Source organism: Xiphophorus hellerii, chromosome 1 (assembly GCF_003331165.1).
Source record: "Xiphophorus hellerii strain 12219 chromosome 1, Xiphophorus_hellerii-4.1, whole genome shotgun sequence".
Lineage (NCBI taxonomy): Eukaryota > Metazoa > Chordata > Actinopteri > Cyprinodontiformes > Poeciliidae > Xiphophorus > Xiphophorus hellerii.
This window is the reverse complement of record NC_045672.1, coordinates 16,629,594-16,653,921: the sequence shown is the minus strand read 5'-3', so window position 1 is coordinate 16,653,921 and position 24,328 is coordinate 16,629,594. Positions and strand designations below refer to the sequence as shown.

The following is a 24,328-nucleotide window of genomic DNA, read 5'->3' as shown; positions in this document are numbered from 1 at the left end:
GAAACACATCTGTTTGTCTCCTGATGTTGCATGTAGTTATTCGTCTTCTATTAATTTGTAATGACAAAGAGTATTTCATTTTCTATTTGAACTCTTCCGAATGAAAATTTGAGTTTTGCAAACAAACGTTTAGAGCAATCTTGAAAATAACACAAATGCGATTCAATTAAAATAATAATAATAATAATAATAATAACGATCCCCTCAAAACAGCTGCAAAGTGAGTCCAAAATGTGAAATTTCTTTGTCTAATATCAATGCGTTTGTTTCATTGTGAAGCGACAGCACGTACACACAAAAGCCCCTAACCGACAGACGCAACACAATCTAAAAAAGTTTACCCCTGCTTGTTTACAGCCTATTCTCCTTGTGAGAGCCTCAGAAGCTTTTTACAGCCCCGCCACAAACTAACAGCAAAGAAACAAAACTTCTCTGTCCAAGGTATAGCTGCCCCAGTTCATTTACAATGCCATTTGCGGGGGGAAACCTGGAGGTGCCTATAGGGGGGCAATTCAGTGGAAATTGTGCCCTTGATGAAGACGAACTGACGTAATCAAGGCAGTTTCTTGTTGCCGAGTCAGGAAGCCAACCCCAACAACATGAAACTACCTAAACCACGCTTCAGCTTCGTGCAAATATCCATTGAAAGGAGACAGCAGTGCAAAAGGCAACAAGATGATGAGCGACAACCAGCACAATGAGGGAAAAGGGCAAGTATAAACTCAGCAACTATTTCGCACATTGCTTGTTTACTTTTTCAGTCGATTGCATGGTTCGTTTGGGAACAAAGAATTTTTTTTTCTTCCAAAAGTAAAAAGCTAACCCTGCAGCATCACAGGAGAGGAAATTGGTCCAAACTAACAGCTACATTCAAGATCCAGCAGCATAACGCAAAATTTAAAAAAAATAAAAAAAATCCAACAGCCAGTTTTGCTATTTAAAAAAGGAAAGTTATAACACCAATCAACAGCATGCTTACTGGATTTTTTTTTATGCGAGACAACTTCATATAAACAACAGTGACATGATCAAGCATGCACAGTGCGTGCCACACGAGCTGTCAGGCAAGCCCCGCTGACAGCTGTGGCACAGCCTCCAAATCAGGAAACAAAATCATCCATCCTACCTTTCCTTGCCTCCTCGCATCCACACAGGTGCGCTCCTATTGTTCCGATGCGTATCACTCCTGCACCCGCAGCCTTTCTCCTTGTGCCTTTATCCTCCATGTTTCTTATCTTCCAGCAGTTACGAAGCTCAATTACCCCCCCCCCCCCCCCCCCCCCCCCGCCCCCTCCCCGCCTGCAGTGGAGGCGGCGGCGGTGGTTCCTGCTGCTCCCTGCAGCCCACGCAGCACCCCGGCTGGCTTGCTGCACTTTGCACGGGGCTCTTTGCCGTGTGGATTAGTCCTCCTCCGCACACATACACACACACACACACACACACACACACACACACACACACACACACCCGCACACACACACACGCACACACACACCTTTAAACGCATCTTTTACTGCTGCGGCACATTATATTTGCAGATCATAAAATCCACCCCCAACGCTTTCCAGGGCGAACCTGACATTAGAATTTTATGACCTTGACTTACTGTGGTCACCTGGATAATATTTAAATCAACGTTATGGTCTCTCAATTCTATTAAAACTGCCATGATCTCCTTCCTCCCATCCGCAGCGTCTTCCCCTCCCTCACGTTTTCAAACCCAGTGTGCCAGGGGAAGGACAAAGTTGGTGGTACTTCTCCATTTTATCCTCCTCTTTTTTATTAGTTTGGAACCGTTTAGCATGACAGAGCTTAATGTCACCTTGTGCATGCACGTTACACAGCACGAAATTCCCACAGACACCAAAACGAAGAAGAAGCAGCAGCAGCAGCAGCACCAGTACACAAGTGACAAAACATGAACAGCTCAGCAGTGTCAAAGTGTCACTGTAAATTTATAATCTGGCCGACGCCGCCTCAATAGTCAGCTTCACAAAACAATTGCACCTCAATCTTCCAATTCTCTCTCTCTCTCTCTCTCTCTGAAAGTTGCAGCTTCTCTATTCACATTAGAAGGCACCCTTAATGTGTGTGTTTGTGTGCACATGAAAAGAAAACCGATAAAAGCATTACAAAATGACGCATGCATGTCTATTTGCAACACAAACGGTCCCCTGTAGTGTATGCGTGAGTACGTCTGAAGCTGACAGAGTCTTCAGGAATAGTTGTAAACTGCACTCTGCTCCCTTTCCCGGCTCTCCCTGTTGAGCTTCTTGAGCTTCATGCGTCTGTTTTGGAACCAGATCTTGACCTGTCTGTCGGTCAGGTTGATACTGCGGCTGATCTCCAGGCGGCGCTCCCGAGACAGATACATGTTGAACAAGAACTCCTTCTCCAGCTCCAGGGTCTGGTGCTTTGTGTAGGGACACCGCTTCTTCCTTCCACTTTTGGCTTTTAACCAGCTTCCCGTTGTCTTTTCCGCGGATAAATCATCTATCGGAATGGGACAAACACAACAGTGAGAGGATGAAAGCAGTAATAAAACAAACAAACAAAAAAAATCAATCAATAAAAAAAGCAGTGGATAAATCCTGGCAGACATGACTGGGAAGAGAACCAACCAGCACGCACCCGTTTCCTGTATCACATCCAGAACTCCTTAAATGACTTTACAGTGATCAGGATGTCAAAGCAGCTTTTACCTGGATGTGGACGCTTCCCTTCCCACTTTAACAAATGAGGTACACCGCACGTTTTGCCTACGACCCACCAGACTAGCTACAAATTGCTTTTTGCGTGATGTACAACTGTAATTAGATCAAATCAAACCACCCCAAGAAGCAACTATTGTCTTTGTTGCACCTCAGACTCCCATAAAATTTTATTGCCGTTTGCACTCAAGAGCCAAAAGATTTTTTAAGAGGTTAAATTCAAAGCGAAAGAAGTTTCTTGTTGCAAAGGATAAAAAAGGCATATAAGAAAGGAAAATAAATATAAAAAAAAAGACAGAGGGGTTGTCTGTGGGGGTGACAGAAAGACCTTTATATCATATTTACTCAGCAAAATTCCACAAAAAAGCACTTATTCACATTTTATAGTTAAAAATTCAAAAGGGAGCTGAAAGAAAGAAAGGACAAAAAAAGAAAGAAGAAAAGGAAGGAAGGAAACATACCACCCAAACAAATAAATAACTACTGCACGATGAATGACTTTTTTGATTAACTTCACAGAGTCAGGGGAGTAACGCCTCTGTTATCCACAAACGCACCCAGTGGCAGCAGTGATTAGTCTAATGTGAATTCTCAGCGTGAGGCCCACATTTAATAATTTCCAAAACATTTAATTTTGTATGGGAGTACAAAACGTACAAAGACACAGACTCACTCACACACACGCCACCCGTATCCCCCAAACCACTCCCCATTACAGACAGACAGACAGACAAGACACACATACATCCACGCGCGCACCCACACACACACACACCCACACACACATAACTGTGACATTCTGGAAATAGATTAAGAGAATTACCAGTTACAATGTTCTGCATTTATGTAAAAGACCAGCTATTCATATATATATATATATATATATATATATATATATATATATATATATATATATATATATATATATATGTGTGTGTGTGTGTGTGTGGGTGTGTGTGTGTGTGGGTGTGTGTGTGTGTGGTGTGTGTGTGTGTGTGGGGGGGGGGTTATTTGCTTCATGTCAATAGCTTAATTTTAAATTAATTACATATCATAGCTGCTATCAGGGCCCTTTAAAAATTCAGTCAATATCTCAATGAGCTTTTTTTTTTTTGTTAGGTCGAACTCTCAGAATTTGACAGAATCGCTGTATTTGTGGCTGAGTCAAACTTTAAATAAATATGACAAGAAACTCAGGACACACGGTTTTTCTTGCCTTAGTATTTAAACGAACATTAACCAAAACTAAAAGCATGAGCATAATAAATTATTATAAATAATTAGCGTAATAAACACTGACATTTTCAAAAGTAACACGTTGCTTCATGAATATAGTCACAATCTCCATGCAGGAAAAAAAAAATACATCTTATACAAGCCTTATATGGAAGCCTTGGAAATATGCTCTAATAAAGTTGATCTTTGTGGATAAATAATATTTCAAGCAGCATATTTGTAAAGTAAATGTTGTTGTTCTAAACTACGATTTAGAAGCAAAAAAACAGTCTAGCTTTGTGCTTTTTGTGCTTTTGTGTGACAGGCTTTGTGCGTTAGTACTAGCGTGCATCTGTGTAAGAGAGGAAGTGTGTTTATTTCGATGATAACTGCCCGTCTCACATACCCCCATTAATAGAAAGGTGTTAAATACCAGTGGCACCGTAACCCCTGAGAGACCGAGTTGAAGCATATGCTACATACAGAAACACAACATGCACATCCACGAAGCCTCCATGCTTGGAATATTTTGGTGAGATTTTTCACACACACGTGAACATTCGATTTATATTATCACACCCGTTAGGTTAAGTGTACACACACACACACACATATATATACATATATTTATGCACGTGTGTCCGGGAGGGGGAGTATACCTTTAATTTCCCCGTCCGAGTTATCTGAGCAGCTGTCACTCTTGGCCTTGTCTTCCTTCCTGCTCTCACCCTCATCTGTTTTAGGAGCCTCTCTGGCTACCTCCTGCGCGACTTTGCTGCAGCTCACTGTCGACTCTGCTGTTGTTTCAACAGATGACGCCAAGTGGGTCAGAGTAAAGCCGGAGGGCAGCTGCTGCTGCTGCTGCTGCTGCTGCTGCTCGTTCTGCTGTGGCCTCTCCCCGCCGTACACCTGGAAATAGCCGCCACTGGAGGAGGCTGGAGTCTGCTCAGGCCGCCGGCAGCTATTGTCTCCGAGCCGGATGTAAGTGGCCGACTCTGTTGTCTGTTTCCCCTTATTGCTGTCATCTTGATAGAGGCAACAAAACGCCTCCTCTTTGACGCTGCCCGCTGGAAACGAGCAGGGCTGTAAGCACTGGTGGGCAACAGGTTGCTCGTCCCTGCTGCTTTTGGAGCCTGGTGTCCATGTGGCCAGCTGCGCTGACAGGTAGGGCGCATCCTGGAAGGCGCCGAGCGAGACGTTGCCTGGAGGAACCTCGTCTCTTTTGGAGAGTGGGGATGATCCAACCTTCCCAATGTTCCTCATCACTGAGTATCCGTACTCTGCAGCTGAATGAATGTACATTCCCGGGTTGCTGGAATAGCCCTCAGCCCTGTAGGAAGATGATCCTCCCATTAAGGAATCCATCAGGAAGTTACCGGGCGATATGTTATTCGGACATGTCATATTTGCATGTGACAACTCTTGAGGGGTGATCACTTGGTGTTTTCCGCCGCTCTGAACTGCGGGGTTCCAGCAGGAGAACAAGGACAGTAGGATGCTGACATCTTTTGGAAGGGGGTGCAAAAAAAAAAAAAAAATATATCTGTAACACAATTATGGATGCTCGGAGACATGTCATGTGAGCTTCAGACCAATAGCGGCGTGGAAGTGGCCTTGATGCTCCAGACTGGAGTGACGTCAGCGCGGTCAAGTTGGGAAAGCTGGTGGCTTTTGGTGGAACGTGAGCGCCACCTAGTGGCGGTTTTTCCGCATAGACTGGGAGGCCCTCAGCAGGAAGAACAAAGGACAGACTGCTGTTGCTGTGGCTGCGGCAAGGATTTCTTTAAGACACTCAAGATTTGGTTTGTAAACATTTAAGTCTGCGGGTCTTAAGGTGGTTAAAGGAAGCTTTGTTTATTCGTCGTGTGATTTAGTAAAACCCTGGCGACAGTGACGTTGAGGTGAGATGGATTTGAGAATATTTTCGTTCAGTTCTCTTTTTCCCCTTTCAGTTTTCTTTGTTATTCCCAAAAAGAGAAAAAAAAACATAGCAAGCTTTAGCTTAGTATTTAACATTTACTGAAATATAAATCTGTAATAAAAAACCCCATTAACTAATTCAAAGCAATCAGCAAATATACAATGTTAATGATCGTTTTTGCAGATGTGTACCAGAATTCGTTCAGATGTTACATATTACTGCTTTTGTTTTAGTCATCTGCAAGATTCTTAACTAAAATAAGTAAGTCATACATAACCATATCGTTATTTACCTGATTGTGGGACCTTTTTTTTTTTATCAACGTGACATTTATTCTGGAAAACTACTTCTATCTGTTTGGTGTAAAAGAAAATGAAATGTGAAATGATGTTGAGCAAGTTGCTTCCTTTGTTTGTGTTTTAGTCTCCAAGGAAGCATCTTCCGGGGTAATAAATAGGAAAATCAGCCGGCAATACTTGCAAAATGATGGCTTGGTTATTATTTTAAATCCACAATGGTGTGTTGCTAATTTAAAATAAAATGTTTTGACTCTTTATTTTTCAGGAGAGGATGTGTGTTAATTAAACTTTTCCATAATTCATCCTGCATATAAAAAAAAATATATATATGTATTCCAATGAACTTTTAAAATGTGCTGGTTGACACGATGACCACCGGCAGCAAAGCAAAACAACAACAACGGTTTCTAACTATGTTTCACTTTTAATAAAGCTGGGAGAATTATTTAACAGAGTAAAGTGGTCTTTGTGATATTTGTACTTTAAAGAAATAACTCTCTCTCTTTTTTTTAATTATGTTTGGGTCTTATAAGTGTGTGACGGAAAGTAAGATGTGCTATTTTCCATAGGAAGTGTGTAGTTAAAAGCATCAGTTCATTTGATATTGAGTGACAAGGGTGTGAAGTCGGGGGGTTTTTATGTCTTGTTTTTGTTTTTGCTGCTCCAATTAGTGCTCCTCAGGACGTTTTACGCCGCATAAATACACGGTGGAAAGAGCGGCACCACTTTAATTATAAAGAGAAATCCAGAGTTTATTTTCTATTAATAAAAAAAATGCAAAAAAAATAGCATTAATTTAATTTGTTATTTTATTTAGCCCAACAGTTCGCCTCTAAGTGTTTGAACTTTAAATATTCAGTTTTACACGAGGAAAATCCCGAAGAGCGGGGCCACGACAACGTGGTTGATGCGTTTTGGCTTTGAGGGAATTTGGGGAAGTATTTGGCTAACTTGTGTTTGCGTTACGTGACGTTTACATTACGCGAAACGGCTAACAAACGTGGATTTAAAGCAAACCTGCGTGGATCACGCTCGCCTGAAATCGTTTATTGCGGCGTCGGTGAATGTGCTCGTCATTTGTTGTTTTGTTTTGGTATCGCTGCGTCCAAAGTGCATGAGTTAGCGTGCGTGCGCAGTTCAGAATCACCTTCAACGGCAAGGGCAGCATCATATGTTCATTTGAAACGGGTCGCCCGTCTAACCTGAACATAAACATATAGAGAAAAACTTTTTTTGGCAAGATAATTGTCCAAATAAGTTAATTTCGTCTTTGTGGTTCGCATTCCTCTACAGTCATGATGAAGAAAATGTGAAAGATTGACCTTACACCATAAAAGAAAAAAAAAGAAAGAAGAAAAATGGCTTCAGAGTTTTGGCCATGCAGGATCCTCGTAGGTAAAAATGTTTCTGTAGACATTATTCAAAGAGGGAAGGATGGGGAGATCAGAAACTAAAGCTTGAAAAAAGCAATATTGACATTGACAATATCATCACTGCTTAATAACACTCAATCATCTGCCTTATATAAAAACAGATGAAGAATCTCACAGGGTGGCTATCTTATTACATGATACATTAGCCGACAGGCCACCATCTGCTTAGCACAAAACAAAAAATCACATACAGTCTTATTTTACACCTATGAGAAAATCATAGGCTTGCTCAAAAGGTGAGTTTAGATTTTTTTTTTTTTTAAGACATGTAAGCGATACGAGCAAAGGTGCCATGGTGGAATTTCACACAGCCTGCAAGAAAAAGAAAAAGTATTCATGATAGTACAGGACAAATTAGTCTCACGGCGTCATGAAAACAGGTTTTTAATGAGGGTGAAAGAAACCAAAGAATTTGTGGAATTTTTATTGTTTGAATCACACATATTCCACGAGGCACACCTTACAGTCGCATAAGACAGAAGATATATATATATATATATATATATATATATATATATATATATATATATGCAACAGAGACAGGTAACTGCATAACAGTGAAATTTGTGTCATCGAGTCTAAGTGAATCTGAAACACTGTGTTACTGTTTTGCACTGAAGAGGGCTGTTCAAGTTTACATGGCTAACAGGGAAACGAACCAAAAAAAAAGTCATTTTCAGAAAAGGAACATGCTGTCATTGGCTATGTCTAAATTTGCTCCCACAACAACATGCTGATTGTTTCTCCGGGCCAAGTCCATGCATAAAAACGGGTCACGGCTGTTTCACCGAGACACATTTTGTTTCACCTAATTTTCTCCTTTGAAGAAGGAAAAGCGCTTTCCAGGAGAACTAACATATCTGGGATGAAGCGACAGCGCCTCGGCTTCACATGTGCATGTCTGCACATGCGCCTTTAAGCCTCCAAAAAATCCCTTAAAACAGCCACACACCCATGTACACACTAAGTGAGAGAAAGGGAGTTGACTATGCTTGTATTTTACCTTGGTCTTTACACGTGTCTAAGCAAAATTATCGTCTGTTTGATCGCAAACCTGGCTGTTGTTATCATAATCCGAACAGGTAAGAGTGTTGAATGCTGCGTGGGTTCTCCTTTCTGCAGACCCACCAACCAGGAGCTGCAACGAGGCGACACAATCAATTTACTTCCTGGCAGCCACTTTGAAATATCTTTCCAGTTGGATGTGTGGGAGACTGCGCTTTGTTTTGCCTTTCATGCTGCTGTCCAACCCATGCGCAACTGCAAATTTATGGTTCCAGAATCATGTAAGAGCTTAATTAAACACCACCAACAAAAGTAGAGCAGTGCTGCAGATTTAACAGCAAAACACGAGAACAGGAAGTACACCCACATCCAGACACGCTACCATTTCAAATGTAAAACCTTCTACGTATTTATTTTAATAAGGCTTGTTTTGGTGGCAAGAATAAACGGCACCCCGCGATTGCATTTGAGAGAGGGAGCTGTTGCTGAAAGAGCAGGAGCTCGTTTTACAGCGAGGAGCTGTTTTATAGCCCAATAGAACAGGTTAGGTGCTGAGACACTGTAGTGTAAAACCATTGAATAGCCTATAACCCTTTGATTAGTATCTGCGGAGGAATAAGGAACTGGGATACTCCTATATTTACTTCAAAATAAAAGACAAACCGATTAAGAATTTATAATAAATTATTATGATGGGTAAATACTTAAATTAAATTAAATGCAAGGTAAGAAAAATGTCTTAAAATGTTTAAAGAATCTTACATTTTTGCAGACAAATACAGTAAAATAGCAACATTCCTGACAAAAATTGGAGAATATTAAAAATTTAATTTTATCAAATGAGCTAAAAATGACGAACAGTTTAAATGACTTTTGCCCCCCATTTAATTTGATATAATTATTTCCAGCTGATATGTTTGGACCCCTCCAATCTAGACCAAAAAATTTTCATCAAGGTAACTCTGGCAAACTTGTCATAGTTTACCAGAAAAAAAAATAGTTTGCCTGTTTCTACCCAAATAAGTTGAAAATAAACACAGCGTATTTTTATTTTATTTTTTTAAATCTCCACGCGTTGTTTAGAAAGTTTATGCAACTTTGCTCACTTACTTTATCTCATGCTGAAGAAATCAGCGCTCTACTGTCCAACACGTTATGTTCTTTAAAGGTGAAACTTTGGTATAGTTATCGACCCCCTTCAAAAAATATACATATAAATATAATAAAATAAAAAAGACAGTATTATCATTTAAAAAAAGATAGCCCAGAATTATCTATGAATTGTGTGCAATATCTTCTGCGAGTTTTCATTTATATTTTTCTGAGCCGTTAGGAACAGTGTTCAAACCAACATTTTCATTCTTACTTTTGTAAATTAATTTATTAAGACAAACGTACATGATAGACATGAAATAACAAGTAATGGATATTTTAAAAAATACTGTGGTTATCTTCCATTGTTTTGTTTTTCCAATTTATTGTTTTCCCATGGGCCGCTGAAGATTATTTAGAAAATTACTATCCACGCTTGCACACAACAAAAAGGACCCACTCTTTACTACTTTTTTTTTTTTTTTTTAAAGTTACAGCTTCAACCTTTCACTGATTGTTACACAGCCACATTATACTATTTCCTTCTCCTTTCAAAGCCACAATTATTTAAAAATAAATAAATAAATAATTTTTAAAAAGTAAGTCGCCATTTTCCCTGCCAACCCCTCCGAAGTGCAGAAACCGGACTGGAACAGAGCAGGATCTCACTGTTAGAGTTAGGGTTTTCTTCTGTTACAGCACATCACCCGAGAGGACTTCATTGTGGATAACAGTAGGCCACTACTGCTCTGATGTCACTTTCAGGCTCCCGTTCAGGAAAACGAACCAGCGCCGAGGCCAGAAAGAAGGGAATCCTGGCCCCCGTGTGGTTGATGGACAGCACTCGCAGAAGACCCCCGGAGCTCTGTGCTAGTGACGTTGGGTGTTGGGGAAATTTACAAATTACTCACGTCACCGTCCAGGGGCCAAGGTTGGTAGGTGTGGCGTAAGACGGGGGCGCATGTAGCCTTGATCTCTGTCTGTGCGCATCCTCTCTAGATTGAACGTCCCCAACCCCCACTTTTTGCAGATACTGCCTCAAGACATGCAATTTTACTGTGATTATAATTAATTCAGGGTCACAGACTTTACGAAGGCGATCCAAGAAAAAAGAAAAAGAAAGAAAGAAAGTCACGTGAATACAGAGTCTTTTTCCATCATCTTTGTTTTTCCAAATTAAAAGCATTAGACAAAAAACAAACTCGACCAAACTTCACCAACTCTATTCTGAATGATTGTCTTTGAAATTGTGAATGTGCACAAAATATCTGTGATACAAATAAATAATCACATAGTAATTTATTAACAGTCACATCATCACACACATACAAACCCTCAATTTGTGTGCGAACTGAGTACAAATCTGCACATTTAAAACCGCCTCATGCGTGAACACCTACGGGTTTTTTTTTTTTTTTTTACAGGGACAATAAAGTGTATTTACTGGATGTGTTAAAGCTGGCAAAGTTACCTGTTGTAGTTTAATGCGAAAGGTCAAAGTTGGTCCTGTGTACGCATTCCATTTTCTGTTCCCACTCACTCCCATTGGTCCGTTCCGCCGCTGCGACCATTTCCGGGCTCCTTGATTCCACTTTATTGCGGCGGGTTAAAGGTGAAGGCCTTGACATTATTGAAGTTCAAAGACTACATTTAATTATACATTGTGCTTAATGCACACGTGCAATCATCCTGCGCACATATGGTGTGCGCACCGTCACATTCGCAAGACACATGCGTCAATTCCGTCAACATAAGACACACTCTTACAAACACACAAACACACACACCGCTCTCACACGTTTGCTTTCTGCTGCCCACTTTTTTTTTGTTTGCTTTCTTCTTTTTCCTTGCATATGTCACAGACCGAGTTCATCTCTAAAACCTCTATTTCTCACTGTTCTTGCTTAGGACATCTAGTCTTGCTTGTTTACTATTTAGTGCGGAAGTGAACGCCATTTCCCCAGAACAGACGGTGCAATTAAGAGAAAAAAATAGCCATTTAGTGCCTCTGTCTTTATGGCAGCGTCTAGACTACAAGAGTGGCGATTCCATTTAGTGTCTACTAAAAGAGGTTATCATTCCCTTCTTGGCCTCTCTCTCTTTCTTGCTATGTAAGATCTAAGCTGTGGTTCGTTAAACGCGCGAGCAAACGCCTAAAGTGGGATTTTGACGCGGAAAAAAATTAGAAAATCTGCAAACAGGTCCCGAAATATTCGCTGATACTTGAGCTTTCAATCGTATCACTTCTGACGCTTGTATCCAAACGCACAGGCCATTAAGACGAATAAATTGTGCCAGGGTCTACATATTCAAATGTAACACAAGTTGCTATTTCCAAAAAGCATGCAAGTCACACAAGTAAAAAAAAAAGAAAGAAAAGCAGCGTTGTGCCAAAAAAAAAGACGAGTATGCAATGTAACAGCACAAATAGCACAAAGTCGTTCAGTTTTGCCTATAGGTTTCTGTTTATTTAGTTATTGTAGCGATACACAGGCCGACGATCCGCTCATCCTCTCTGCGATCCAAAGCACCAAAATGTCTGAAGCAAATAATTTAACAAGAGTCGCCATTAAAGCTATTCGTGTGGCATGGGCAAGTGTGCTGAAAAATAGCAGCAGGGATATGGAGAAAAAAAAAAAAAGACCCAACATATGCCTATTTACAGTCACGAATGCACATTGCATAGGCTATTCTGTATATATGAAGGTGGCAGGGGGGCGTTTGAGGGGTGGAGGATGTAATACTTTCACAGATTGGATATCACATCTCTCAAGGAGGAAAAAAAAAAAATATAGCCTGGAAAAAAAAAAAAGAAAATTCAGCCCACACTCTGGTCGACGATGAAATATTTTAGATATTGATATGCTATATACACTGACCAGAGGCTGGAGTAAGAGCTAAAAGTTGTCTGCTGATATTTTAACAAATATGTCGATACGAACAGTAGATTAAAGACAAACGGGGAGTCGTGATAAATAGGACATTTTCAAGACCAGCATATAAATGTTTATTCTAACGCAGGCCTTTTTGTCAGAGGGGGTAAAATCAGCTGGAAATTCATCGCCGCCCAGCAGGATAATAAGAAAATGGCGACATTTTCCCCCTCCCCTTATTGAAGGCCTATTTTCTTCCACTGTTCACTTTTTTTTTCACATTGCACTGTTGGTGATATGGGCTCCTCTTTGTGGAGAAAAAAAGCGGTTATGCCCACGATTACCATTCATTCAATGAGATAAGGAGAAGAAGGAGGAGGAGGCCTCTATGCCACTGTCCTGTGACACTCTTTCTGCTCACAACAGGGGGTTTCCAGAGAAGTACTGCAAGCGATCTCTGCTCAGCTTCTTCTCTTTCATTCTTCTGTTCTGGAACCAGATTTTAACCTGGCGGTCGGTGAGGTTCAACATTCGGGAAAGCTGGAGCCTCTTCTCCTTGTTGATGTAAACGTTGAAGAAGAATTCCCGCTCCAGCTCTCGAATTTGAAACTTGGAATAGGGACACCGCTTCTTCCTTGTTCGAGGGACGCCTGGGTGAAGAAGAAAATGATACCAAATGTTATTGTTTGAGCAGATCAAGTGGAGAGTAATGTAATTTTTTTTTCGAAAGAAATAAAATTCAAAATAAAAAAATAATAACAATAGAGTGGAGTGCTGAGGTGGCAATAGGCTCGCCAGGTGCTGAAAATCCTGAGTCAGTGGCATTAGCAATGATAACATTTCAAACCACATTCATGAAGTGAAGTAGCTGAGGCTATCAGATAAACCAGCCATAAAGAGTGCTAAATATCCAAAATAGTTCGGAGGGAATAATATCAACTTACAGCCTCGCTAAGTACGTGTTTATCTGTTACAAATACACAATAACAAAAAGTATTTTCGCCCTGCATTATGTGCGCCACATTCCTCTGGAGCTAAACGAAACAATTTGCACAATCTTTTGGCAGTGGATGCATTGCCTCTTGCCTGCAGCGGCCCCTGTGCAGACCCCAGTGGCCCTATCACTCCTTATCAAACAGGTGACCGGGGAAATACATTTCTTTTATTGTGCAGCATGAGTGTGTGAGTGTGTGTGCTAGCGTGGAAAGTGGACAAATTTAAGTCTCACGTTTTAATGCACACCCTGAATGATGTAGATACAAATTATAGTGAGCTTTAATTTTAGGTGATATCTAATCAAAATATTTTTCTGATAATGTCTTTTCTAAGGAAGTTATTTAGACCGCATATTAAGCATTTTAGCATCTTCACATGGCATATTTCCGATAGATAGATAGATAGATAGATAGATAGATAGATAGATAGATAGATAGATAGATAGATAGATAGATAGATAGATAGATAGATAGATAGATCGTTTTTGTGTTTAATGCTCTTTGCTGCATCTCTTTTTGCGCGCAAACTCTGTGCTAAAGATAATTCACCGGACGCCAAAAGCAATGTTCTGCCCAATTGGTTTTTACACACGACAGCCCCAACAAGAAAATCCCTTAAAAATGACCAACGCAAGTTCACGATCAAAGTTAACATTTGTCACAATAGCTCTCTCTTAAAAAATTTCACAGACTCTCACCATGGAGGCGTCTGTGTATAACATCCCCCACTTTTTCTTTTTTCAAAGCCCTTTTCCCATCGTAAAAATTCTTCCCGTTGCAAGAAAGAGCTTTGTAGGGTTATAATAAAATCCTTTGAATGCTTATAAAACTCCACATAAAATCTGACCGACAAAACACCGGTCTAGTCCCCTTAACCTTCCCCCCGTTTTACAGCTTCGGTTGTACCTACTCGAGTGGCTGCTCTTGCTGGCGTTTCCGTCCTTGGCTGTGGCGGAAGAAGAGGTGCAGGAGCCTGAATTCGTGTGTTCCTCCTCATCGTCTGGGTCTTTCCCCGGCTCCGGGACTCCAGATATAGCGGCTGTGGCGTCCTGCTGCTGCTGCTGCTGTTGCTGTTGTTGCTGCTGCTGCTGCGAGTCGCTTTCCAGCTTCCCTCCCTCGCCCTTTTGTAAACAATTGTCTGACTGATTGTCCGTGCTGCTGCAGTATGCGGTCTCGAAAAAGCGGTCGAAGCCTTGTGGGAGGACGTTGTTTTTCCCCACGCCAGAATAAAAGCCCGTGGAAGGGTGATTGGATCCCGGGTGGGCATGGTGGTGATGGTGGTGGCTGTACACGCTCTCGTTCTTCATGAGCATTTCTGTCATGGTGGATGGAGGAAGACAGTCTCTATGCACCAGATCCTCTCCCGAGTAGCACGACGCATAGTTGCTCCTGTGGTGCCATTTGCTGGCGGGGTCCAAGCCGTACGAAACTTCCCGCACCGGCTGCACTTGAGACAGATTCGTGGAGTAAGGGTAGCTGATTTGCCGCGAAGGGGCCTGCGGAAGAAACGAGGAGACGGCGGAAAACTCGGGGACGTAGTAGGTGCAGCTGGGGAGGTAGATGTTGGAAGCGCAGCCCGTCCTGTCCCCAAACTCGGATGTCCGGTCTTTGCGTGTCTGGGAGCAGAAGTTGCCCAGATTCACCGAGTTAAACATCTTTCGCTCTCTCGCTACTCGGCCACTATAGATAGATGTTTTGGATTCGAGCTGCAGCAGAAGGGGAAAAATTTGGGAAGGCGAGATGACGCGCAATCCGTCTAAGTCGCCCCGTAGACACGTGATCGAAAGTAGATATTGTCATATATCAATTTGGAAGAGTTGGATGTGTAGGAGTGGTTGGCTTTAGGTAGATCGAGGAGGTTCAAACGAATAATTTTCAAACGCCACAGGCGCACCGAGCAAACCAGTTACAGATTCTTGTTTGCTGGCTTATGACAATTAGTGAGATATGTGCAGCGTTTGTGTGTGTGTGTGTGTGTGTGGGGGGGGGGGGGGGGGGGGTGCGCGCGTGTGTGTGGTGGGGTGTGTGGGGGTGTGTGTAGGTGTGTGTGTGTGTATGTGTATGCTTATGGGCTAGTAGGCCAGCTGAAGAGCCAGGGCTTCTTAAAAAGGCAAAGCACAATTTCTAGAGTGCAATCAGGGACAGGCATTTGATAGTTTTTGAGGGATTTTAAAGGTAAGATTATTATTATTATTATTATTATTATTATTATTAGTAGTAGTAGTAGTAGTAGTAGTAGTAGTAGTAGTAGTAGTAGTAGTAGTAGTAATAGTAGTAGTAGTAGTAGTAGTAGTTGTAGTAGCAGTAGTAGTATTATATCAGACTTCTATCAGGATGTAGGTAAAATTTTATTCACGTTTTTCATGGATGGTGCATCCGATCAGCACATTAAGCAGCCAATATCTGTCCTCATTCATTGCCCCACCGTTTCAAAAGTAGTAAATATCAAATTTGTTTCTTAATAAAATATACATGCTCGACTTCCTGTACCCGCCTCTGTTAACATGCTGCAGATCTTTCAAACATAGTTACAACATTTGATGGTATCGTTTTCTTAATAGTCGTTACAGGTGTCTGCTTCACACTTGGTTATGAAGGACTCGCCAGCCAGCTATATGAAATAATCCATCATATAAACTCACCGGGTATTGTATTTATGTTATTTCCACTCAGTCTGTAAATGAACGTGCATTTACTCCTCAGCGCAGAGGTGGTGGTGGTGTTGGTGGCGGTTCTTGTTGGCTATAATTATATGCTGTGAAGTTAAACCGGCGGTGGGGCAATGAGCAATGCACCGCAAGAATGAGTAGACTGCGCAAGATAAAGAAATCGGACTGCTCTCATTATTCCCTTTGACTTTGGGTCTTAACAGAGTTAAAGGAGGCCAACTGTGCAAGCCAGCAGCCACACTGCGTCTCTGGGATTCTTGCAAAGGATAAAGTGCAAGTGGAGCCCCCTCTCCGAGCATGGACCGTGCATCTCTCTCCCCTCCTGATGCGTGATGTGTTCTAGTTGCACAAACACAAACTTTTAAATGTTGCGGGCTGGGGGAAGCACAAAGAAACAAATGACACTGGTGGATCTAGTGTAAAGCCCAGCTGCAGAGACTGAGCATCGTGCTCCAAACGTTATTATTTAGAGATAAATTATTGTGCTCTTTATTAAACATTTTATGGGTGTTTTTTTTTTTAAGATTATTTATAAGAAAAATAATCCGATTATGTACGTGATTACTTTCTGATAGGGTTCTCTACCACGACGCTTACTATAGAGAAGCAGAAGGATTCGATCTTTTCCTTAATTTCTCACATATATGTTGACATTTATCAGTGGTTGACAGACGGACACACTTAAAACAAAACAAAACAAAACAAAAAAACACTCCCGTAAAATGAAAGGTTTGGAGGGAAAAAGAGCAGCTGCGTGTGATTTCAGACTTTTAATTGTACTGCTGAGCCCCATCTTTGAGTCTTTATAGACTGATACAGTTACAAGGCGAAATTAATACGACGCCCCATTGTTCCTGATCACAGGGAACTTCCTAAACAGGCTCTTAAATCCTAACCCAATAACGCAGCCGTTCTATTAAACTCCCTTGACACACGTGTTGCTGAAAAATCTGCTAAAAGAAAGAGTTTCTATATTTTATTATTCGTATTATTTTGATTTGCAACAGTAAAAGAAAGAGCAAAAAAAGAGCAACATGGTCAAGATCTGAGCTTTGGAAACTTGGAGTTTAAAACGTGGCAATGGCTTTAACTTGTTTACTACCTCCAGCAAACAAAAGGTTGTCTCACATGATGCTTCCTGCATCCAAGTACAAAGAAAGCAGACAGCTGTCCAGACACAGCACTTGAATTTGACCACTAAAATCCTCTCTACGTCCAACCATAAAACTCCGAATGACTGCAGTAACGCTAAATCCCCTTTGTTCCATAGAAAACCATTAACGCGGAGAATGAGAGGAATTTGGATTTCAGTAAACTAATATATTCCATTCTGCATTTCAAAAATAGAGGGAAGTTGGTAATTTTGAAAAAAAAAATGCTTATGATTTATTTTATTGTTTTTTTTTCTCTCTCTCTTTCCCGCTTTACAAATAGGCAAATTCAGATCTCTCGATTTTTAAAACAAAAATCAGAATTTTCGCGCTTTGGAATGCACGTGCAACGCGTTAAACTATTCAGGCTAGAAAAAGAAGCAGAAGAAAAACAATACTCTGAGTTGTCTATGCCTCTGAATGCACAGCTGCCGATTTACTTTGTCGTGGGCCCAAATCATCAAGCGTAACTATGGAAATATTTGTGTAAAAAACACTGGCCTTGCGGCTTCTCATTCAGGATACATGCTGCTGCTGCTGACCACAGTTTCTGTATTTGCGAAACGATGAATTCTACATAAAAATGTTTTTACCTTGCTGCAATGCATGACATGCAGTAAGTAAAACACGCAAGTACTTACAGTGATGGCAAATAATTTTTAAACTTATAGTATTTGGCAGCTGACAATAATAAAATAAATCTTGCTTGTCTAATTTTCTATGAAACAAATAATATGCGTGGAGCAGCAATAAAATATAAATATATATTTTTTGTTTATTTCTCTAGACGGTAAAAGCACTAAGACAGACAGACCAAAACAACATTGTCAATTCATTTCTCCATCATAATCTTTCCAATGATGCGTATTAATGCGGCATTAATAAGTAATGCCGCAGTATGAATAAGCAATGCAATAATAAAATCCAAGCATTAAAGGCTCTAATCAAGACAGGAGGAGAAAGGGGAGGGCAGGGGGGGGGGGGGGGGGAGGATGGAAACCATTTCAATATGTTTACTAAGTTTTTAAATGTCAGGGCAACAAGCGTTCCTCTTGTTTTCAAGTCGCCGCATGTGTCATAACGTGGTAGAATATGACCACTACTTGGCAATATCCGATTTCCGAGGGTTTAAAAACACCGACTTTTCTCGCCTGGGCGCTCTCAGACCATCAGTCAAAGAATAAAGCTTCAGCATGTGTTTATTTCTCTGGAGGACAAACTCAGTGAGCAATAGGACCCGGGAATGTTTGATTATGCTGCACCAAATATGAGTAGGGGATGTGGCAGCCGGTTTACAGGCAAAGTTCTCCTCAGCTGACTTGATCCGCAGCAGCTTCTTCTTCTTCTGCTTCTTCAATACAGAAAGGAAGCGACTCCCTGATTAACAATATCACGGGAGTAGAGTTCAGGAAACTGTCATGATAATTTGTTGACTGCTTTTTGCAATGCCTTCGTCTTAAATATCACAGTTAAAGCAGTAACTTTAACGACTGTGTCTGAGGAATTTAAGCTATGTATCGCTACTAAGCACCATAATTAAAATGGTTAACCTAGGTGTCACCCGGAGAAACTAAAAAAAAAAAAAGAGGAAAAAAAGAAAAATGACACCTCCTAAATATTATAATGTTTTGGCTTTGTGGTTATAAATCCTTCCACAAATGATACAGCTCTCACACATGCACACCAACGCATGCACACCAACGCACTCACAAAGAGCAACGCTCACCAAGACGCTGCTGCAAAGCCCGCTGAAGTCATGGCTAAATGTGGGAAGCCTCGTGTAATCATATCACCGTCCCCTCATGGCCCAAGGTTTAATTGGATGTAAGTCGGGCAGTTAAATTCAGCCGCGAGTGCTGCAAATTGTTTCAAGCAACACTAAAGAAGCCCCTCTCTCTTTTTTTTTTTTTTTAAAAAAAATCATTTTATTTCAATTTATTATAACATTTTGACAGTGAACGCATCACTCTGCAGAACATGCGGTGGCAACAGTTGCAGACAACACAGAGGCGCATATTTTGCTGTTCCATTTGGAGCGATCTCCAGAGTATATTTCACATTCAACCACACGGACATAAAGCTTTCACAACAATGTGTTAAGTTTTTTATTAGAAGTATTAAATGATTTCACATCACAAGGAATCACCCCGCGCAGGAACTCCCTGTCTCCAGCCCTGTTTTTATTTAGGCGTCCCAGGAAGAAAAAAAAAAAGAAGAATAAAAAAAGTATCAGAAAATCTTCTGAATCGCCTGGAAACAGAACAGAACAGATGTGTATCAATGTATTTTTGACGAGATTTATTAGAGAAAATAGCCAACATTTTAAAAATATATATACTTTTGCTACAGGCGCCCAGTTTCACTGTCAATACAATTGTAAGAAAGAAAAAAACAACATAAAAACAGAACAAATAGGTATTTTTGAACTGATGGGCACTCCGGGCTAAGACCTGTCACATCCCGATATAGTTAAAAATATATTTGTAGACGCGTCCTTAATTGTAGGCTGCACAACCATTAAAAGTATGGTTTATCCTCTTGAAATTCTAAATAATCTTTAGAAAATGAGACAATTACTTGCATAATAGTGCAATTATGAGTGAATAAGTGCATGAACATTTTAAAAAGTGGAAAATTATACCCACCATTTGACATACTTTGAATTTTATATGACGAGCTCAGACCTTTTCTTCCCCAATTTGAAATTAAATCTGGGTTTGAGCTGTCAATCGCCTCTACTTAAGTTTTGTTTTAACCCATTTAACTTGACTTGATTAATTAAAAAAAAAAATCGTAATGTCTTAATTAGGTTATTACGAGGAGGAGAAAAAGGACGAATGGCCATGAGACAAACTGAGACGTAAAAATGCCTTTTTAACCCGGTACAAAGTCCGGTCTGGTTGGCTTCTTTCGTATCAAAGAGTCAAATGTATTATTTTCGTGGACGGCGGCCCCGTAGGACTCGAATGGCTCATAATGTGAGCTCTAAATAGATGCTCCACGCTTTGAATGCTTCCGATATCACTAAAGATGGCTCCCTACTTGTTCACCGCTATTGCTCACTGTTCAGACTGAGACGCTCAAGCAAAAAGAAGCAGTAAACAACGCGCTGGGAATTTGTATGCCTGTATTATTGTAGTCTAATACTGTGACCAAAGCTACACCTCATGTGCCTTGAAACAGCGCGAATTCTTTTTGAGCAGGTGACGTCAAACGTGCCTTATATATATATATATATATATATATATATATATATATATATATATATATATATATATAAAAGTAGCTTCCAGCAGGTACCTCAGGTTCAGCTGGCCGCTCCCAGCATACTTGACCTTCATGGTTGCGTGGAGGCCCAAACGCATCAGACGGTCCTTATCCAAAAAACAAACCAAAAAAAAAGAAAAGACAAAACAAACAAACAAAAAACAAGATATTTCTAGTAGCAAAACAAGACAAACTCCCATGCGAAGTCTTGTGAAGAAACTATCTAATCTAAACACACAAAAAAAACTAACTTAATTACAAGTTGCACATTGATTGTCACGGTACTAGGGGTCCCAGATAAAAGCTGCAAAAAGTAAATAAATAAACGCCAAGTTCAGAACGACTGGAGTGCTGATTTGAAATTGTGATACACAAATCGATTAGGAACGCATATCCGCCATAGACAACTGGGCTAAAAAGGGGTAACGCTGCTTTTGTGGCGCCACCGAAACCCTCACGGCCCCCGTCCGGATTGTTGTCGTACGCCTGTCGCTCCTGAAAAACAAATTAATAAGATGCCACATTTCAGGCAAAACAGACACGCGGGCGCATTGAGGACTCATTTCAAATCATTCTAAAATCAATACATCACAGTTCTGAGTTCTGTGAGACGTAAAAAGATATGGATCTGCAACTTTAAGTATCCTACCTATCCTGTCTTTATCACATTAACACTCTTCTTAGAAACAATCACGGCCATTCCTGCAGTCTTGTTCCACACACACACACACACACACACACACACACACACACACGCACCCCGACACACACACACACACACACCCAGACGCACACACGAGCACCCCCCCACACACACACACACGCACGCACCATTCTCCAAACAGAAACCCTTTACCAGGAATAACACTGCTTTCTGTTTCTCTGGCCAGCTTTGTGCCATAAACGGAAGACGGGGCGGCGGGGGACGTAGACCGCATGCCACACAAGTTCTCTGCGAAGGGCACTGTGAAGCTCACTGACCTTTGGGACGCGGAGACTGGCCGCCATAAAAAGATTTAGCCAGTCTCAAAGTCAAAAGTCCTCAAGAGCAGTGAAAGAGAGATTGTAAAAAACCTGCAAACCCTAATATCCGAAGGTCGTGCGCGCAGACAAGAGACAACATGCTTTTAGTTAACAACTACTCCTCACTTCAATTTTTAACTATACATATATAGACATGGGTAGACATATCATTCCGTTAGCGTTTTTGCTTTGTACAGTGCAACAGAGAAAGTATTGTTAACGGAGTCCGTGCTATGAGTGAAATGTTTCTAGCAAAAGCCACAAGAAATGTAAAAAAAAGAAAAAATCATCAGATCCTCAAGTTCCAAGAGAAGTATGTTCAACAGAAATCCAGTCAAAGCCCTCCTCGCCAAGTATTTCTGTAACAATAATCCAACCAATTTATACACAATTACTGGCCTGAAAATTAAGTCAGCGTTTAATCACAGCATGGAAATACAATGACGGTGTGCTCAGCTTGCTTGGATGCCCACGCGTTCCCCCTCACAATCTAAATGCATTCGGCTAAATAAATTATGTTAATTGTTTCTGTTCAAGACCCGAATTCCTCCGTTTACTGAACAGTAATCTGTTGCTGTTTGTTACAAATCACGACAATTGGATAATCTGTTTTCTTCCTTTTCGTTTTATCCACATCAGCAGTTTCATCTAAAAAAAAAAACATTCTCAAGTTCAAAAGCATGAAGACGCAGCTTTTGGAACCTACATCTGCAGAGTTCTCACAGCTTGAATTCAATTTTACATGAATCAGTGAAACCTATTTGTGCCCCAGTTTCATATGAAGGGTTTGTTCCAAACAGTAGAAGTGATCCTGAACTTCATCGTGCGTTTTGCATATTTTGTTTTGGCTCCAACTATTTTGAAAAGGTAGAGCACAAACAGAGTCAGGAAATCACATTAAACACATTAAAAACATTCTAATGTTTAACCGCCATTTTTTTATTATTATTATTAATCTAAATTCATCACATCCGGAATAAATCAGAATCTTCTCCTATGTTCAGACATAGGAGAAGGCATGTTCAGACAACTAACATACTCAATTGGTGCGTAAAAACAAAAAAAAGTGCATTACGCACGGATTTATTTTGCATTGCTAAAGAGACTAATTCGAGTTTATTTGCTGGAATACGTCTTTACACACCTCTTAAAAATTGTGTAAATAAGTAAAAGGATTTTTCAGCTCATCTCTAATCCAACGCTTAATTGAGCATCTGGGAGCTATTTTTCTTTTTCTTTAAAATCCAAAACTAGAGTTTGACATTCATTTTTGCATCACCTTTTGATTCACCCTATTACATTTCATGAAAACATCATAGGACAAATATAAAACTAACACATGCTTATCAAGTCAATTCTAAAAACCGTGTATTTTAGATTATATAGACTATTTGCTGTGATATGAATATTTCGTGAAACTTGACGCGTTGTGCCAGCAAGCATGAATGGAGACATCACTTTTAATTTGTTTTAATGAGGATGTTGCAATACTTTTATGGATTTTCACACTTGCGCAGTCAAGGCAATTGTGCAATACAATGGCGAATGTATTGAATGATATTTTTGCGGTTTGCTTCTAACACCCAAACCGGAAAATGTGGTTCACCAGAGGTAAAGCAAACAGCTATATCAAAGGCTTCCGAAAACTGCAAAAACGGCGGTATGAAAACAATAAAACTACTGTAACACACAATCTGCAATGGACCGAGGCCTATATTATAACGCCCATCACAGAGCATTGTCGTATAATGAGAGAACGAAATCTTACACTTGCATTTATAAGGAGAGACGTTGGTAGAATGCGAAGATGAGTGTGATATTCAGTGGTTTGGTTGCAGAAGCAGCCTTTCACAGTTCACTGCAATGGCAACATCTGATCGGAACACTGACACTGCACAAAGATGTTTTCAGCAACACACTTCACTTGACTGAGACTGCTAGCAGCTTAAGACAAACGCGCTGTTTGTTGGATGACAGAAAAACACAGCTCAGCCAGTGTGTGGCTTTACACTTCACTGCCAGCAGGGAGAGTCTTAGCAGTGCTTATAAGATATAACCATCTGCGGTTTAAAAACACTGAGAAAGAATGTTCAACCGGTATCATTTAATAATAATAATTAAAAAAAAGAATCCCGTTTCGATATAGAATTATCACGCGTTTAAATCGCTCAGGAAAACCGCAGAGATGCACAAGTAGTGGCCAGCCCGAAAGGTCTTATACATATATGGAGCACTGGGGTGTAACCCTATTACTGGTTTACAGAGCTATTGCGTGTTTAGCTGAGAGGTTATAGGCTTGTAGCAAAGCAGTGACACTGATCGGGTCAAACTTGAAGGGTTTTAAAAAGACTTTTTTTTTTTTTTTTTTTTTTTTTACTGAAAACAAAAGCACGTTTCCGCAAAGTACGTATTAAAAGTTATTGCAACACAGGGCGTACAATGTAAACCTGGCCGCCATTTTGCATGGTCACTTATATCAAAGATACCTATAAGCTATTTTTGTATTTCTGTCGGCCATAGTAAAATTGGGCCAACCTGTGTGGGCTCCTACATAGCATGCATTTGAAAGCGTCAGCCACACGCCAACAAAACATTTTCTCAAATACCTCGAACTGACCGGTTAATCTTCAAATCTGCATTTAATTGTGGTATTATTTTTTTGAAAGTTCTAGTA

General features: G+C 40.5%; 2 protein-coding genes across 2 annotated transcripts; both read right to left on the bottom strand.

Annotated features, from left to right (window-relative positions):
- Positions 1-1,752: 1,752 nt before the first annotated feature.
- LOC116727530 (homeobox protein Hox-C10a-like) lies at positions 1,753-5,413 on the bottom strand. Its single transcript, XM_032575024.1, has 2 exons — positions 4,586-5,413; positions 1,753-2,493 (listed from the first exon to the last, which is right to left on the bottom strand). The coding sequence occupies exons 1-2, from the start codon at positions 5,328-5,330 to the stop codon at positions 2,216-2,218; spliced, it is 1,023 nt and encodes a 340-aa protein (XP_032430915.1). The 5' UTR covers positions 5,331-5,413; the 3' UTR covers positions 1,753-2,215.
- Positions 5,414-10,878: 5,465 nt separating this feature from the next.
- Positions 10,879-15,456, bottom strand: hoxc11a (homeobox C11a). Its single transcript, XM_032575036.1, has 2 exons — positions 14,455-15,456; positions 10,879-13,199 (listed from the first exon to the last, which is right to left on the bottom strand). Exons 1-2 carry the CDS (start codon positions 15,197-15,199, stop codon positions 12,967-12,969), a joined length of 978 nt encoding a protein of 325 aa, XP_032430927.1. The 5' UTR covers positions 15,200-15,456; the 3' UTR covers positions 10,879-12,966.
- Positions 15,457-24,328: the final 8,872 nt, after the last annotated feature.